Raw genomic sequence first — 18816 nt, forward strand, 5'->3', positions numbered from 1 at the left:
CCCTGTTTATGTTTGGCCATTAGGTGGCAGTCAAAGATTAGAAACCTGACTGATATCGAGATGATGCAAGATGCAAGACTTCGCTCTCGCACAGTATCTGCGCATGTGCAACGGTTCCCACGCCGTCCACAGCGTGGTAGCCAGGGCACTAAAACACTGGAGAAGTGAAGCCTCGCGCTTCAACGCTCTTAGTTGTCGCAGAAATTGACCCACTATGCTTTGTACATCTATGTCCTATCGCTGCGTCTACCTTTACATTTTCTTTGGCCTTGTTGCTTGTGATGCCCTCTCACCTTCAACTTGTCACTGTCCAGGTGCATGAGCTGATGTCCATCCACACCCTTGGCAGTGAACTCAGGCGTGTATTGGTCCATGTTCATGCCCATCAACCAGTGACAGATTTGCTGATTGGTCCACTCGGAGACGGGGCGGTTCTGCCATTGGTACTCCTTCCCTGTGAGCACTGGCTCGTCATCCAGGGTCTATGGAACACCAAGAAACACATGCCATCCCAAGAAAACTAACAAAAAAACAGTAGCAATAATGTATTAAATAGCGAATCAATGTCAGTTACATGACAATACGTAAGCACAATATCAAAATATCATGGGACGGTGCAAAGTGACAAATCCCATACATTTTCTTTAAAGAAGCTGTGTGCGCACTGGTCAATTCAGTTTGTCACAGCGCTGTTAAGTGGAAGAGGCCACGACATGCAGACGGAGCATGTTTGTTTTGTTCAACCTGGCTTGTTTGAGTATAGTAGGCAGGGCTTTGGTCTTAACGTTTATCTGAGTAGAAATAAAAATCACTTATCGACTGAAACACCTACAAGATAAGCCATACAGCCACAAAACACACCCATACACACAATCCATACACCATACACACAATCCATACACCATACACACAATCCATACACCATATACAAAGGGATGTTCCTTTCCACTAGACAGACACAGGAGCAGCACAGATCATTATACGGTCTAACCAAGGAGCCTCTTCTGCTAGTTCGGCAAGCTGACTTGCACATCAAGGACCCGAAGCTAAAGACAGAAACGTGTTTTAACACCATACAGACAACTTCATCACACACATGCAACTTCACTCTCCGGCGGCCATTCACAATTCCATCATCACAGCCACACGGGGGCAAAGAGCATGCAGAGACATCTGAGCAGCACCATCCCACACAGGCTTTTGTGGACGTGGAACAAAGAGAGAGAGAGAGAGAGAGCACTCACCTCACTGGACGAGAAGACTAAAGTATGTGAGCGCCCAGGCAGATTGGGCTCTGCAACTAAGCCTGCGATGTCTGAACTGGGGCTGCCAGGGTTTGAATCGTCTATGACTGACAAACTCTGGAACAAGTGGAAACAAGGAGGAACGCATTAACTAGACAAACACATGGATGGGTAAACAACAGGTCTTTACTCTGGGGAGTAAAAGCTCTAGGGAGGAAAGGGATTCACAGTAGTACCGGTAAAACATGGAACCTTAGGTTGAGAACTAGAACAGTGCATTTTCTGAAGAGAAAGTGGCGCGCTTGCAAGCTTGTGAAGGATCGATTGATTCCTAAGACAAACAAACTACTTCTACTACGACACTTAATTCTAATCATCAAATCGTGTGTGATATGAGTGTGAAAGGTTAGATTTAGAATGCTCGACACACTACCACAAACCCAAGTCCACTACGATGACACAAATCAATTTGGGGGTATAATTAGTATGATCTAGATGCGAAATGAACAATCACAACACTAGATGAAGGGTTAGTTCTAGTCTACCAGCTCCTCTAAGATTGGGGGGGGGAATAAAAAGGAAATCATACTGTACCAAATCTAACGAGCGACTGAACAAAGAGGACCAGGAGAGATTTGTCTGTTTTGAAAGAAGGACTGTTAGTGAGCGAGCTTGTCAGGTCGTTCTCCCTACTTTACACTGTGGATCACACTGCTCTGGCTGGCACAGGACCATGGGGCACAGACTCCGAGAAGTAGAATCCCAGCCAGCAGAACCAGGGGAGACCCTGTGTGTGGCCAACACTCCCCACACACTGCCCACTATCTCCCCATAGACCTGGTGCTGTTGGCCTCCATCTACACCCCAGGCAGCCTGGTTGTGAATTAGTCAGGCCTGTTTTGAGTAGATGCATTTAAAAATGGGGATAATTCTGTGGTTGGTAAGCCATTGAAATGCCAGTGAATCCTACTCCTCTCTCTCTCTCTGATTAATAATGAATCAGTGTCTCAAAAAGCACCCTATATAGGGCACTACTTTTGAACTGCAATGTCATCATCCCTCGCTGGGAAACACGACGCCGGCCGGCCGGCCGCTGCACATCTCTTGACTGGATTCTCTATTTATTTCCATGCAGAGCAGAAACCTTGAACTGTGGACTACTGATCAAAGAATCACTGACTTATTACTGGCATGAATTGATCCAGAAATGGGGGTCAGTTCAGTGACACAGTGAAGGCCTTTCATTTCACTTTGTAGTAGCCAGAGCCATTTATTTCGAGAGTTAGGCCAACTTTTAGAATTTTGAATACTCAGTTGCATAGCATTGTTTAATCATCCCCCATGTAATGTTAATGGCTGGCTAACATGGCTGCCATAGAATGTTGAGGTGTCATGCAAATGCATCATAACGCAGAAACCCTTACTGGCCCAACTCTTTAAATACATGGCTTTAGTAGTAGCTAATGAAATGTCATTTTGAGTCCCGGCTGGATTTGGCATACTAATTAAAAATGGCTTCATACAATCTCTCCTCAATGCAAATGTCTTCTGCTTCTGTTTGTTACTGGCGATCCTGAAATGACTAAACATCTGTGTCTAGATTACGAGGGCTTTTTCTTTCTGTCTTTTGCACGGGGTCAGCTGAGGGGCGCGTGCTTACCTTGTTTTTGCGGTCCTGGCTCTGCTCGCTGCTGGTCTCAGTGGCTGCGTATGGTAGGCTGCTGCTGGAGGACGAAGGCTCCTTGTCCCTGTCTCGGTCTCTGTCCCCAAACCAGGAGAAGGGCATACAGGTGGGTATAGAGGTCATGGACTCAGAGGGGGACAGGTTCCCTCCAGGTTCCTCCAGGAGCTCGGCAGAACCCCTGGGCATTAGGAAAATTAAGAAAAATAAGCTTAAGTCTCCAAATGACATATTGTCTCTTCAATAGCAGAGCTGTGAGTGTACGGTGATGACATAGCCAGGATGTGGTGACACGGTAGGCATAGTGACATGACATACCTGCTGTCCAGAGATGCTCGCATCGCCTCCTTGTCATGTTTCTTCCCTTTGCCACCAGACTTCCGAAGGCCACTGTTGGTTTTCAAAAGCTTTAGATAACACAGGACTGACAAATTGAAAACAAAATCATTCTCTCAGGCACTTACCCAAAAATCGTCTTTTTGGGTTTTCCTGCTGAAGAACTCTCATTTGTCTCATCTGTAACAGAGTCACATTTTCAAAATAACATAATTACATCAACTGCTGCAAGCAGAGAGCCAGTAAGAGACACATCAATATGGTGACAGTCAGTGGCGATAGTAGCAACAGCTTGTTTTGTAAATGTACAGCGTGCAGAGAATGCTGTGGTCAGCAGACTGATCTCTGGATATGGGACAGTACCTTTGAGCTCCTTGCCCTTCCCCCTGGACTCCCGTTTCTTCACATTGCGCTGGAGCCCTGAGGGGGAGTGTGGCGAGAGCAAAGCGGTATCTTTAGGCGGCGACAGAGAAGGACTGCTCCCACTCTCGGCGCTGTTTCTCTGGGACGGGGGCAGGGAGGAGCTGCTGGAGAGCTCCAGCTTGCTCCTGGGTCTCTCCCCAGCCTCGTGGATCTCGTCCTTCTGGCCGTTCCCAGGGTAACAGATGGGCACCGGCAGGGACAGGCTCTCTTGGATGGACCTCCTCCTCCTGACATAGTCCTCCTCTGCATCCTCCTCCTCTTCCTTGTTCTCCTGGAGGGAAAGACACCGTCAGCAGTGTTGACTAAAGAGACAAAACAGTGTCTCCGTGACGGGACTGACCCAAGTGAACATTGGCATTGAACACGCAGTCAACAGAAGGAGATGAGGAAGGATGTGTCTTTGAATTAGCTGGTACTATTCACCCTGATATTACTTCCCAAAATGAACGAGAGAACATTCTGAGCTGACCTGCGACTGGCAAGGGGACGCGCCAAGGCTCTCCTTCAGTTTGTTGCGAGACGGACGATTCCTCCTTGGGGCCAGTAAGCCCTTGGCCTTGTGTGCACTGGTGTCCAAGCGGTCAGTCTCAGGGACCAGCTCGCTCCAGTCTGTATCTGTGGGGGAGGGACAAAAACACAGCTCGGTACAGTAGACAGTAAGGCCTGGGAATTGTCAGGGACCTCATGATACGATATCGCCTTACTGCTGATACGATTCAATACTGCGATTTGAATTGCGATTTGATGTGCCAACCATATTGCTGACTATAAGTCTGCTGCAGAGAGACGAGAGCAGGAGAAGACGAGTTTCGATCAGTCAGGGAAATAAAAGTGGTGAAAACATGTTGACTCACGATCCCAAAATAATACTGCGATAAGTGACTGTATCACTTTTTTTCTCGATCACTACTACACGAGGTACACACGCTGCTTCCCTATTCCCTATTTAGTGAGCTACTTCTGGTCAGGGCCCACTGGTTCACTGAGTGTACAAAACATTAGGAACACATCTAATATTGAGTTGTACCCCCTTTTGCCCTCAGAACTGCCTCGATTCGTCGTTGCATGGACTCCACGAGGTGTTGAAAGCCGTTCCACAGGGATACTGGCCCATGCTGACTTTAATGCTTCCCACAGTTGGTGTCAAGTTGGTGACATCAATAAGGGATCGTAGCTTTCACCTGAATTTCACCTGGTCATCCTGTCATGTTCCTAATGTTTTGTGCACTCAGTGTATAGTTAAAAATGGTGTCATTTGAGACGTATCCACACTCTCACCCTCCTTTAGTGGTAAATGGAGGATGGCTCCTAGACTCCTACTTACCTAACAGTAGAGAGTCCACAGACTGTGTGTTGGTGGCGGGGCCTTCACTCCCCTGGCAGCTCCATCGTCTTTCCTCGGCAAAGTCCTGACCTGACTGGGTCTCCACGCGGTCAGCAGATGGACCGCTGCCCTCCAGGACCGCTATCTGAGGAGAGAACCACAGAACGGACCATCAACCCTCTCTCCTTCTCCACGAGGTCTGAACCCTCTCTCCTTCTCCACGAGGTCTGAACCCTCTCTCCTTCTCCACGAGGTCTGAACCCTCTCTCCTTCTCCACTAGGTCTGAACCCTCTGTCCTTCTCCACGAGGTCTGAACCCTCTGTCCTTCTCCACGAGGTCTGAACCCTCTGTCCTTCTCCACGAGGTCTGAACCCTCTCTCCTTCTCCACGAGGTCTGAACCCTCTCTCCTTCTCCACGAGGTCTGAACCCTCTCTCCTTCTCCACTAGGTCTGAACCCTCTCCGTCTCCACTACGTCTGTTAGCATATTCCAGTCTCTTTCTCATAATTTGTAAATGAGAACTTGTTCTCAACTAGCCTACCTGGCTAAATAAAGGTGAAATAAATAATAAAATAAATAATAATATGTTCCTCTCACCCGGTCCTGCAGGCTTTCAAGCTGCTCCTTGTACCATCGATCCTTCTCATCTAGAACTTTCTTCAGCTCCTCCTCCTTCTTCACAAAGTCTATCTCCCTGGAAAGGAATCAGACCATTAGACTTCAAAATCATTCCACTGACGTGTAGACATACAGTGCATTCGATTGAACCCAATCGAAACATCTCTGGAGAGACCTGAAAATAGCTGTGCAGCAACGCTCTCCATCCAACCTGACAGAGCTTGAGAGGATCTGCAGAGAAGAATGGGAGAAACTCCCCAAATACAGGTGCGCCAAGCTTGTAGCGTCATACCCAAGAAGACTCGAGTCTGTAATCCCTGCCAAAGGTGCTTCAACAAAGTATTGAGTAAAGGGTCTGAATACTTATGCACATGTGATATCTTATTTTATGCAAAAATGTATACAAACTTGTTTTTGCTTTGTCATTATGGGGTATTGTGTGTAGATTGATGAGGGGGAGAAAACGATTTAATCCATTTGAGAATGAGGCTGTAACGTGACAAAATGTGGAAAAAGTCAAGGGGTCTGAATAGTTTCCAAATGCACTGTACTGTACTTTTTACACAACATGACTCAGCATAGAGGAAGAATGCCTTCAGCTTGTTCAGAATGAGGGAAGCACAGGTCAACACAAGTCGAGACTTCGAAATAACTGCACTTCTAAATAACTTGACCCCAAGTGAACTCAACTCACTTCTGCTGGTAGTCTTTGAGAAGTTTCTTGGCCTTGTTGTATTTCTTGTCCAGCGTCTCGTACTGGCTCTGGCTCTCAGACAGGTGCTCGTTGACAGTTTTACACAGAGCCTGGGCTTCTAGCCAGTACCCTTCCAGATTCAACATTTTCTCATTGCTGCTCTCAATCTTCTGCTCCAACTCAGCCACTCTCGTCTCCCTGGATGCTTTGTCCTCCTCGGACGCCCTTAACTGTAGAGGAAGAGTGAAATGTATTTTTTTAGTACCTAAATCTAAGGGCTTCTCATCTACTAGTACAATCGATGTATTCAAAAATCATTACGGTCAGTCAGATGAGACAGACAAGACGACAATTACGGGTTGGTCACCGGCCGGGGCGACAGATTGCGCTCCATGCATTGACCCATATGTACTCATGTTTATGAAACAGTAGCTTGCCCTTCAGATGTACATACCTTTTCCTTCAGTTGGCTTATTGCCGCTGTTCCTAAGCTGTGTTTCAGTTGGAGCTAGGGTAAAGAGAGAAACCATTTCAGTAACAAAAACAAGCACACTTCACACAAGCATTTACACATCCGCCATAATATAAAGCGGTGGTAATTCTATCAGGTGAAATACCTCCTGGAATTTTAAGCCCATCTGCGTGGAGTCCATGTTGAAGGGCATGAACATGGCCTCTGTCTCCGGCGGGTCAAACACCTCCACCGTCCTTCCGCCAGAGAAACTAGACCTTAGCATATCTTCCTCCTCGCCGTCTTCCTCCTCGTAGTGCTCCTCCTGAAACATAACCAACCACAACCACATCACACGGCCAGTCGCCTAGCCACGCCCACGTGGCGCCCTGCGGCTCGGCGCCCAGCGGGGAGGTATGGGTAATCACTACATCATATCCCGGTGTTACCGTGACATCCTGCAGGAGAGCCAAGCGGGAGGCCTATGTCAGAAGGAAACTCATCTCTGCGTCAACATGTTCCATCACACCCCAAACATGAGGCAACACAGGGAAAAACACTGCATAAATCCCCACACAGCTCATTGACTTGCATACCTACACAGAAATAATTAAATATCTGCCCATTTTGTCACCCACCACCAACCACACAGCTCCTTGTACACGAGTAGCCCAGTATTGAAGTAGATGCACGCGTATGAAATATGTTCCACAACGGGACATGTTTTATCACCTTTTAAGAGATTCAATAGGCTTAAGCTTTTTCTTGCTTTTCCAGGAGCCCTACCTCTCTGTGCTCAGTTCCTCTATAAATAAAGGCTTGTTGTTGCTTGTGCTTTTGAAAAGCAAACATTGCACAATTCCACCAGGCTCCAGCAGCCAGACCCCCCCCCACACACAGCCCCAGGGTGACAACACACCATGCTTATTCACTGCTACCTTCCCTGCTGGAGTGACGACTGGACTGGGCTAACCATAGGGCCAGGGTTGGGTGAGGCCGCCCAGGTGACTCACCTCCTCGGTGGACTGTTCGTAGGGGTCGTCCCGGTGCTGCTGCTCCTGCTGGCTCTTCTCCTGCTCCAGAGTCTCGCTGATCAGACGCGCCACCTCGCTCTGTGTCCCCGGCTTCTCCCGGCCAATCAGAAAGCTGTTTGTGTGAGAGCGTGGTGGGTCAGCGTGAAGAGGGGTAGTACCAGCAGATGCCTGGCTGGTCGATGACATTCCCTTTGCTCTAAGCCTTGGCATACCAATTTAGTTCCAATCATAATAGCTGACTCATGCTGATAAGAGTCAGTGTAAATGTCAGGCAAAATGGATTAAACCTGTTTATTGAACTTTTCCTAGAGTGATAACGTGTCGTTTGCCTACGGTGAATCATTCACCTGCGCCCTATGTGGGCCTGCTCTCTTTGTGTAGGCTTGAGGCACACTCAGTATACAATAATAAAAACAAACCCATTTACTCTTTCAACATCTCTCAAGGATATTTATTTTCCTCCAGTCATACCCGAACAACTTTAAAACGATAGCTATGAGGTCATTCACTGGTAGGCTACCGGACGGCCACACGTTTCATCTCAGAACGCAAGGGGGGGGGGGGGGGGTACTACTGAAGCTGGACTGAGCTCACCTGACCGTTCCTTTCGTGTTCTTCAGGACTGTAGCAGCAAACAGCTGAGTCACTCCCACCAGACTGATCCCGTCCACCTCCACTATCTGGTCATTCACCTGGATCCTAGGGGAAAGGACAACAGGTCATCGTAAGGCAACGCGTAGATGTTGGACAGAGGGCGTGTAATCGACAAGGGTGCCCTGGAACCACGTCGTAGTAATAACGCCTTTCCTTTTTCTTTTTTCAGCGAACAAATTCTTCCAGCTGGCAGCGCAACATAAGGCCAGATTCCCTGGGAAGCGGAAGGAGCTATTTTCTTTCGCTGCCTTACAGGGTTATAAATACAGCCAGTTGCTTAGAAATGGTGTCTGAAGACCATTGGGGAAATGAAGCATTTGTACCCTTTCACATCCCCACAGTGTTGTGGACCATCGAGATGGCTCTGTAATGCATCCACAGACAGTTCCAGGTGTCTACGGTACCACACATTTGAACTGCCAAGGTTAAAACATGGTTAAAATGTGAATGCTTCTGTTAAGCACGGTAGAGTGCAACGCGTTCCCCCAGGGGGTGGGGCATCACCTGCCATCCCGTTCAGCCGCTCCGCGCTCTGTTATGGTCTTCACAAAGATTCCCAGTTTCTCCAGGCCCTGGTCAGCTCCCACTCCCATCCCTATGATACTGATGCCCAGGCCGTTATCTCCTGTGGGACAAAACAAGGATGGGGAGTTAGAATGGATGGGTGGGACTCCATTCTCTGGACAACTGTGATGAGGATGCTGCTCTTTGCCAGGGCGGCCTTGTAAAAAGGAACATCTCAAATCGTACTCAGAGACACTTGGGTTAATAAAGGAAAGATGAAATGCAGAGAACACGGACCCTTTTCAATTTCCACGGGGAACACGTCCATCTTCTCCACCCTCTTCTCCAGCTCGTACTCAGCCGACGCCGCCACGGGGTCCACCTCATCGTTGCGCCGGTCGTATTCCTCGTTAGAGTAGGTGCTGAACACCTGCAGTGTGGAAGCAAGCACAAGAGGTCTTACAACTAGGCTCACCACAGTGTCCCCACACAACAAGCAATGGACTTAAAAAGGTTAACTCTCAACCCAAATTTCAGCCCCTTTAAAAAACCCCTTTAAAAAATTTAAATAAATGCATTCAGGTGAGAATTGGTCTTAAATATTCATTTTGGCGGTGGGTAAACATAGTTGTACCTGATCCCAACACTTTCTCACTCCGATAATACAATTATGTGCATCACAAACAAATACGGCTCTGGACAGCTAGTTAGCTCACAGCGGTAAAGCGTTCCTGACATCTATTGCCACTTGCGGTGTGAGTTTGAATCCTCCATTGGATGCCAAATAAATCTGAAATGTGGACTCATATTTATTGCGGTATTGTGGTGGGAAGAAAAGTGCAATCGTCACCTTGAATATTAAGATTAGTGGCTCAATTCGATCCAACCCTCATTGCAGTATTTACGCAGTAGCTCTTTTTCCCCAATGGGAAAAACAGTACCCAAGACCACAGAATGGTCTTGGGTACTGTATAAAACCCCAGTCCTCAGTCGGAGGTCCTGAGCACTCTGGAGAAGGTTTACATCAAGGATATCTGTACTTTGCTCCGTTCATCTTTGCCTCGATCCTGACTAGTCTCCCAGTTCCTGTCGCTTAAAAACACCCCCACAGCATGATGCTGCCACCACCATGAAGCACCGTAGGGACGGTGGCAGGTTTCGTCCAGATGTGACACTTGGCATTCAGGCCAAATAGTTCAATCTTGGTTTCATCAGACGAGAGAATATTGTTTCTCATGGTCTGAGAGAGTCTTTAGGTGACTTTTGGCAAACTCCAAGCGGGCTGTCAATTTACTGTGGAGTGGCTTCCATCTGGCCACTCTACCATAAGTCCTGATTGGTGGAGTGCTGCAGAGATGGTTGTCCTTCTGGATGGTTCTCCCATCTCCACAGAGGAACTCTGGAGCTCTGTCAGAGTGACCATCGGGTTCTTGGTCACCTCCCTGACAAAGGCCTTTCTCCCCGATTGCTCAGTTTGGCCGGGTGGCCAGCTCTAGGAAGAGTCTTGGTGGTTCCAAACTTCCATTGAAGAATGATGGAGGCCAATTCCTTCAACCTCATTGTTTGTTTTTTTGCTCTGACATGCACTGTCAACTGTGGGATGTTATATAGACAGGTGTGTGCCTTTCCAAATCATGTCCAATCAACTGAATTTACCACAGCTGGACTCCAATCAAGTTATAAAAACAGCTCAAGGATGATCAATGGAAACAGGATCTCAGTGACGATTCTCATAGCAAAGGGTCTGAATACTTATGTAAATAAGGTATGTCTGTATTTTTAATACATTTTCGCTTTGTCATTATGGGCTATTGTGTGTAGATTGACGAGGGAAAAAAAGTTACATTTAGTCCATTTTAGAATACGGCTGTAAAGTAACAAAATGTGGAAAAAGGGAAAAGGTCTGAATACTTTCCCAGAATGCACTGTAAGAAACGGCAAGCAAAAACATTTCAATGTGGTCATATGCGGCAATGTGCCCTACTGCCTTTTGAATTGTGTGTAACGTCAGTTGTCTAGTCAAGGAAGCGTCATGCTAAATATATTGGCACACTTCACTTACCAAGACCATTACCAAATAAGTTGTGCTGTCACCAGCTTTTATAGTAAGCTTTGAGGTGGTACCACCCAGCACATCTAGAAGAGAGTGTATTTCATGTCGAACCCCTCCCTTGAGATGACGTAGGTGCCTCTACATCACAATTTCAATGGTAGAATTGAACCGCTAGGGGCAAAATAGGCTAGATTTACTACTAAAAGTATATGACTTCTGCAACAAACTTAAAATGAAGACCAGAATTGGCGTTTCATTCTAACTAAGCCAAAAACATTTGGTTTTCAATTATTTTTTATTTACTTCATGAAAGTTTCTCTGTAATAAGGGCCAGACACATTTTCTGTCTGTCTGTACTCATAAAACGAGTGATATTCTCTAAAATAGGCCTGTTCTGCTTAAAACTATTGTATTTATCAGTCTCTACTGTGGTTATGAGTTTCAATAAATATGAAGCAGACTAGGCCTTGAGGTCTGAAACTCTAACCCTTCTTCATTAGTTATCAATAAAAACAAAACAGTGCTCCCAGTACCATCAACAGTTGTTCACCCTTTGTATTACCAGTGAAAGAAGCCTCTGTCTCTGTTATTTTTCAGACAGTGAGGTAGCTCAGTGTCTCACCAGTTTACAGCAAACAGACGCGCTGAGGCATACAAATGCCCGTATGCACAAAGACGCACTGTTCCAGGGATTTCATTAAGGTTTAAAGAACCTATGATTTGAGCAGACATAACATAGCAGGCTGGTTCAGTCTCAGTTCACCGACGATGTGGCCGATTTCTTGTTAGGACCCTAGTTGCACACACAGTATGGCAGGCAAAGAACGCCCGCGAGAAAGTAGGCCACAGCTGGGAGGAAAAGAGGAATGGATGTGGCAAAGAGCAATGCTCTGTGGAAACAGGTGGTAATCCTCAGTACTAAAATGAAGAGATAACATGAACAGCGGACAGAAAGCCTGTATTCAGTCCCCAATCTTCTGCTCTCTGCCAGGTTTCATTGCAGGTTGGCCATTTCTATGATTAAATCAAACATAGCATACTATGGTATAAATACTAAAGTATTTACTGTAGAGTTTTTGTAGACTTTACTGTAGTATTTACAGTTAACCATAGTATAAATAGTGTAGTAAACGAAAAATGTAGTATATATATATACACACTATAGTAATCAGTGTAGTGTTTTTGCAGATTGTAGTATACTGCAGTGTTTCTGCAGATATTACTGTAGTATTTACTATAGTGTTTTTGTTGCATTATCTTTGACATAGAAGTGAAACCTCCCGGAGAAACACTAAAATAGCAAAGTTTCCATAAACTGTAGGTCGGTCGGTAGGTAGGTAGGACTGGGGTCTGAACAGATAGTTCAGAGATTCTGCTCTATAACCTGTACTGAACAAAATATGGTCTATACATGGCATGTAGGTTTCTTACTTATGGCACAAATGGGATATGGGGAGGGAAATGGGCAGGGTATATGCAAATTAAATACTCTAGTATTTACTATAGTTTAAAAAAAGTGTCATGTTTTGCAGACCTTCCTGTAGTATTTGCTAGTGTTTTTCCCGCCGGATAATACTGTAGTATATGCTATAGTATTCTACAATATACTACAACATTCTATAGTAAGTACTACACATGATCGATGGATACTAGAGTGTGTAGTATAGTATTCTACAGTATACTACAGTTTACTCCAGAATTATAGTATATAGTATGTACTGGAATATTCTATATTAAAATGTAAGTATTTTGGGAATCTGGGTTTGGCGGATGTCAGGAAACCCCTACCTGCCCAAATGCATAGTGCCAACTGTAAAGTTTGGTGGAGGAGGATCTGGGACTGCCTTTCATGGTTCGGGCTAGGCCCCTTAGTTCCAGTAAAGGGGTATTTAACGGTACAGCATACAATTACCTTTCAGACGATTCTGTACTTCCAACATTGTGGCAACAGTTTGGGGAAGGTCTTTTCCTGTTTCAGCATGACAATGCCCCCCGTGCACAAAGTGAGGTCCATACAGAAATGGTTTGTGAGATCAGTGTGGAAGAACTTGACTGGCCTGCACAGAGTCCTGACCTCAACCCCATCAAACACCTTTGGGATGAATTGGAACGCCGACTGCGAGCCAGGCCAAAATCGCCCAAAATCAGTGCGTGACCTCACTAATGCTCGTGGCTGAATGGAAGCAAGTCCCCACAGCATTGTTCCAACATCTAGTGAAAAGCCTTCCCAGAAGAATGGCGGCGGTTATAGCAGCAAAAAGGGGGGACCAACTCCACATTAATGCCCATGATTTTGTAATGAGATGTTCGATGAGCAGGTGTCCACATACTTTTGGTCATGTAGTGTATGTATCCGACCCATCTAAAGCAGCCTGGGCTGTGGGCTCCAAGGCCTTTATGGCATGTCGTCTCCTCCTCAGTCACAATGTGATATCCAGCCAGAGAGACAGAGCCAGAGCAAGCAGTGCAGCCAGATGGGAATTCAAAGCTGCTTTTTACAGATGAGCATAGGTCTGCTCTGGGACATCACCAGTAACACAGTAAGCTCTACTGATCACAGGGATGGAGCTCTTCGGGCTTTGATTTTTTTTCAGACATCCTGTGTCAAGAACTCCAGGAAACTGCAGATTTGTTTGGGTTTAAAAAGAAAAAGGAATGCTGACGAGTCTACAACTGTCAAAGCCAAAGGAATGAACTCAGTCTAGTGTGGATTCTGTTCTCCCTCATTTCTAAGGCATGGGGTCAGCTTCAAGTGTGACCTCACTGAAACAGTGCTCTCCATACATGGACAGAGCAGTTGTTACCTCATGCATCCACAGTGTCTGGACCCTACCCAATGACCTCACCATGTTATTACAACTCAATGAAGGGCTCAGAAAAGAGGGGCCCACTGTTCCAGTCAGAGCACTTTAAATCGAGTAGAGAATACCAGAGACAAACAAAAACGGGCTCAGTTATTCTCCAGAAGATAGACGTAAAGCCTGGCATCAACTGACCGTCCATGGTTTGGGAAGTTAGACGTCTAACTGGGAGAGACTTATCCTCTCTCTCTCTCCATGGCGGTTCATGGCCGTTGTGATCTCTCGAGTGCTCCCCAGATGTCGCGAGCGGTGCGAATGTATGGTCCGGGAGATTAAAGCACGCCGTCCTCAGAGAGAAACAGGAGGTTGCCGTCTGCTCGGGGCTGGCAGAGTGGGAGTGAGAGCAAGGCTATAGGATTAGAACCGGGTTTCGTTTGGAAGCTTGGCTGGAGTCGTAGTGAGAAGGCTGCACGGTGTAATCCAGTACACATTTCCACAGCCCCGAGGTCCGGATCCCAGGAGCGTGTCTGGACTTGAGGATCCAGGCAGGCCAGGCGGTCGGTCGTCTCCGACACCCGCCGGTCTCTGTGTAGACTACTATGGGTTTCTCACGTGAACATTCCTAGTGTAAACAGATTGGAAACCAAAAAGGGTGTGTACACACTACTGCAATTTTGTGGTGAATGGAAGAATGCCATATATGAAGCCTCATCCCTCTCCTAGAAGCCCAGCTCTATTCTCCTCGTCATCTTATCAGAGGTAGAGCTAGCTTTCGACCGTGTCTCTGGGTATAATTTAGTTTTAGCTGAACACTATCCTGTCCTCCTCAAAGGCAAGGCCATCTCATGAAGGATTCGGATTAGAGTGCCAAATAATACAGGGCGTACAAATGTTCTCTGGTATTTCAAATGAAAACAGTTCAGTCAAAGCACATCAGTCCTTGGTTTATCTGACACACACACACACACACACATTTACAAAAAGGTTGAGAACAGTGTGCTCTACAAACGTCCGTATTTACATGAATAACCAGGCAGATCAGTTTGGGGATTTAATAGCCAGTTCAAATCCAAACAAATCAATAAAAACGAAAGCAGACAGAAAATGTCATTAAAAGATGAAAAAGGCTTGGTTTTGGGGGTTTACAGTAATTAGGTGGAGAAAACGTAATAGAAAATGTAACTGTGGAACGGAGGGAACTCACTGATGATTCCCAGGCTTCAGTTGGACTCTGCAGCACTGAAGTGGTTTTGCTTGGCTTCTTCCCTGGCACTTTTTCTGTACCGACTTTCCTGTTGCCATGGAATACCTCCAGCTATTCGGAACAACGTTCCTTTCTCTTGCGGCTGAAACCTAATCACTCAAGCACTGTCTTGTGTGGTAGACACAAGAAAAAGACTCAGAAATCAAATCTCTTTATTAGCCCCGAAGAGAAAAAAAACCCACACAGCTTGCTGTTGTTATCACCGATCTCCAGTTACCATGTGAAACCCCCAGTTACCTTTATCTCTGTGTGCAGGTCTGGTGGTTGGGCAGGTACGGGTCACCATTGGTTCCAATTCTGGAAGCCCAACTTTCAGTGAACATCACTGAGCCTACACCGACCAGGACAAGCAGATTCAAAATCAATTGGTCAAGCTCACTGCATTTCCTTTGACTACTTGGCTGAAAGCTTGGCAATTAATGTAGCATTATTTTTTTGTTGTTGTGCCTCTAAATCTTTAATGGGGTGGCAGAAGCTGTGAAGTGGCTTGGTAAGCCATAGTGCCATCTGCTTCATATGTTCTCTTTCTCCACGTCTTGTGAAAGCCCGTCTCTCAGCACGCCTGGCTTGATTAATGCACGTCGTCCACCTTCAACCAGCATAGAGGGCTGCTGTAGACACACACACACACACAAAACTTTCCCCTCTCCTGTTATCCCCCCCCCCCCAAAAATACCACTGTGGGAAATGAGTCAGCAGCTGAGAGAGAAACTAACCAGAGAATGCAGCACCCCACCAGGGTACCAAAAGCGAGCACAGAGCACTGGATCGGGAGGAGCACATTACGTAAGCAGCTACAAATGAAAACATGCTGTGGGAACGGGAAAGGGGTCTGGTGCGGATCATACAATTAGGAAAGAAAGCATGCCACCAAGTTATTCAGTCCTGAATAAACCGAACACAGAATCGGCCCAATATTTCCTGCTAGCATGCTCTACAAAAAAACATAGGACCAGATAAACATATACATTGGTTGGATAACAAAAACTATGTCAAGGTAGGCCTACTTTTGAACTCTACCTTTGAAGAAATAAACAATGAATGAATCACTCTGGAAAAGAAAGATACTGACTGGCTGTTTAATTGGGACAGAGGCCATACCCTAACCCTGTTTTTGGTGATTTGGAGTCTGAGAAAAATAGAATGCAGCGTAATTCCAGTTTGGAATCAGATATGTGACTCGCACGTCACTACTTCACAGGAGCACCATTTTTATTTTATTTTATCAAACTGCATTTTTTTGTTGTCAGAAATGCCTTCTGGAAGATGTGAACTTTCATGTGCCTTATTAACAAATTTGTACAAATAACAAATAAGAATAAAATTGTTAAAATGACTAGCTAAAAAGGACAGCAACCTTCCCGCTAGACATGATTGGCTGAGATAATGCCAAGAGATGAGTTTGGATTGGTCTACCATCTGACACGCATCTGTCTATAAGATGAGCTGGTCAGTATGTGTAGGTAATCATTTTTAACGCAGCTTTTTTAGAAAACAATCACGTCGGAGAACTGCATAAGTGCTGTTCTCCACTTTCTGGAGGACTGAGTTTTGAAATCAGTGGAATTAGAGTATGATGGCTAAGGAGATTGTCTGCAAATTTGCAATCAGGGTCGAAAAGAGAACACACACTTGTCTACGGATTACATCTTCAAGCTAAGGGGCAACCATAACGGAGAAGGAGAAGTATCCATCCATATTTATGGGTAAGAGAGTCTAGCTAGCTACATTTTCTGATATCTCACGTTTCTAATTTTGTCAGAAAGTTGTTTTCATTTCAAGTTAAAGTGTACTGTCAGCTAGCTAACATTACGTGTATGATCTGTGTAGTAATATTATTTGTATCTCAGAGCCATTTGCTTCGCTAGTTATAGCCTAACGTTAGCTAGCTAATATTGAACCTGGTTGGTTAGCTACCTGCAGATTCATGCAGGGTAGTAACGTTATGAGTTCGGATTATGGTTAATTGTTTAGCAAGCTAGCTACATGTCTAAACAAAATACATTATGCAAGTAACTACTTCAACAGAATGTTTATGATGTCACTGCGACAGCTGTTGATAGACGTAGCTGGTAAATTTGCTCTGGCTATCTACTCTGATTTCAGAGCACTTTCGTCTGAATGTGCCAGAGCGCAGAATAACTGACCAATTTACAAACACTCAACAGCCGTTGAATACGGCCGGTGTCAGTAAATGTTGGCAAAAAAGCGTAATTCAATTGTTGCCAGCAGCACAGTTGCAGTCACCAATGCTCTGGATAACATTAAAACAGCCTAACCAGCTCTGCTAGGGCAAGTAAAATGTTCAGAGTGAGCTGTTCTCTCATTTGTGTCTGGAAGTAGCTAGCAAGCTAGCCAACGTTAGTCAGTTAGCTTGGGTGCTTGACTGCTGTTAGGTCAGTATGCTCAGATCAACCCTACTCCTCAGCCAGAGCGTCCAGTGTGCGCTCTGAACCGCCCCGGGAGCTGAACGCTCTGAATTTACGAACGGAAAATCTGACAACACACTTACGTTTATGAACGCCCAGAGCACACTCTGGCACTCCAGATTAAATTGACGAACACATCAGTAGTATAAACCAGCCTTTAGTCTTGAAATCTTTGGTTGTTTAGTACATACAGTAGCCTCACATGTGAATCGTTAAAGAGATGGTTGGGGCTAAAGCTTAACATGCTGTAAACAATGCTGAATGGGTGAAGACAAAGACAAGCTCTCCAGTAGGTGTACCAAAACATTCAAAGGGCATTTTCTCAAAAGTGAGGTTACAAGTTCATCAACTTTCAAAGCAGAATTACTTTCCCCACTGTTCCTCAACTGTAGTGTATGATATACCATTTTCTTGTGATTGTATTTGTTTGTCCCACTATCGAGTGAGTGTATGAATAAGCACTTGTGCACTTTATCTAAATATTTATTTATTTATTTATTATTGCTGTAGTTATCACCTACTTTTATCCCATGTATATAAAAAAACACAATTTAACATAAGACTGAATGTAGCCGATCGGTCACATAAAATCAAAGGAGCATGAAGTAAAGACGAGTTGAGCAGGTTTGTTTACACATGGCCCGCAGACTCAGATTAACCTCGTTGTGTCCTGCCGTGCGGCTAAAAAGTATCTGATACCACTTCGTCTTCTGCAGCGCTGAAAACACAAGTTATTGATGTACTTATTTGTAATCGCATAATGAAACACAGTATGAGGCAATCACAATCAGCCACAGACCAGCCAGTCTCTCACTGTGCCAAAGAGCTTAAAAGGCAGCATTGAGGCAGCTGTATTGGTATTCAGGCCCATCCCTCCAGTCTCCAGCCCAGGTGGCTGGAGAGAGCCCAGATCCTGGCCGGGCCTCACTCTCTTCTCAGGCTATGCTGGTTTGGCTTAAATGCGTAAGACAAATTTCAGTTGAATGCATTCAGTTGTACAACTCTCTGCTGGCTAAATGAGAGGTGGAGTGTGTCAGACACATTCCTTTTGCCACCAAACAGAGATAGGAAATGGAAAGCATAACACTTTGTGGACGGGACGGAAGGGAGTAGCCAATAGCGAAAGAGGACTCAACTTTGTATCTGTGCCATTATAGCATCTGTGACAGCATGGGCAGCGCCATTGAGACTTTCTTCTTCAAGATCGGCGTATCCCTGCCGATGACCTGGTTGGATATGACTAACAGGTTCACCAGGAGGGGGTCAGGCAATGAAGTTGGAAGTCTCACCCAGTTGACTACATTA

At 45.6% G+C, this 18816-nt stretch overlaps 1 protein-coding gene across 2 annotated transcripts in view; it reads right to left on the reverse strand.

Annotated features, from left to right (window-relative positions):
* The window catches only part of LOC115102696 (neurabin-1-like), a 37437-nt gene that overhangs the window by 1579 nt on the left and 17042 nt on the right, over window positions 1-18816 (reverse strand). The window contains exons 3-19 of one of the 2 annotated variants that reach the window (XM_029622956.2): window positions 9262-9394; window positions 8965-9085; window positions 8401-8505; window positions 7786-7918; window positions 6939-7097; window positions 6776-6829; window positions 6322-6551; window positions 5607-5703; window positions 5009-5153; window positions 4154-4299; window positions 3625-3955; window positions 3390-3441; window positions 3244-3315; window positions 2905-3106; window positions 1839-1883; window positions 1245-1361; window positions 294-482 (exon numbers count right to left, since the gene is read on the reverse strand). In XM_029622956.2, coding sequence (XP_029478816.2) covers window positions 294-482; window positions 1245-1361; window positions 1839-1883; window positions 2905-3106; window positions 3244-3315; window positions 3390-3441; window positions 3625-3955; window positions 4154-4299; window positions 5009-5153; window positions 5607-5703; window positions 6322-6551; window positions 6776-6829; window positions 6939-7097; window positions 7786-7918; window positions 8401-8505; window positions 8965-9085; window positions 9262-9394 — 2331 coding nt within the window. The remainder of the gene's footprint in view (window positions 1-293; window positions 483-1244; window positions 1362-1838; window positions 1884-2904; window positions 3107-3243; window positions 3316-3389; window positions 3442-3624; window positions 3956-4153; window positions 4300-5008; window positions 5154-5606; window positions 5704-6321; window positions 6552-6775; window positions 6830-6938; window positions 7098-7785; window positions 7919-8400; window positions 8506-8964; window positions 9086-9261; window positions 9395-18816) is intronic. The other variant, XM_029623039.2, reaches the window with a different exon arrangement.

Source organism: Oncorhynchus nerka, linkage group LG1 (assembly GCF_034236695.1).
Source record: "Oncorhynchus nerka isolate Pitt River linkage group LG1, Oner_Uvic_2.0, whole genome shotgun sequence".
Classification (NCBI taxonomy): Eukaryota; Metazoa; Chordata; class Actinopteri; order Salmoniformes; family Salmonidae; genus Oncorhynchus; species Oncorhynchus nerka.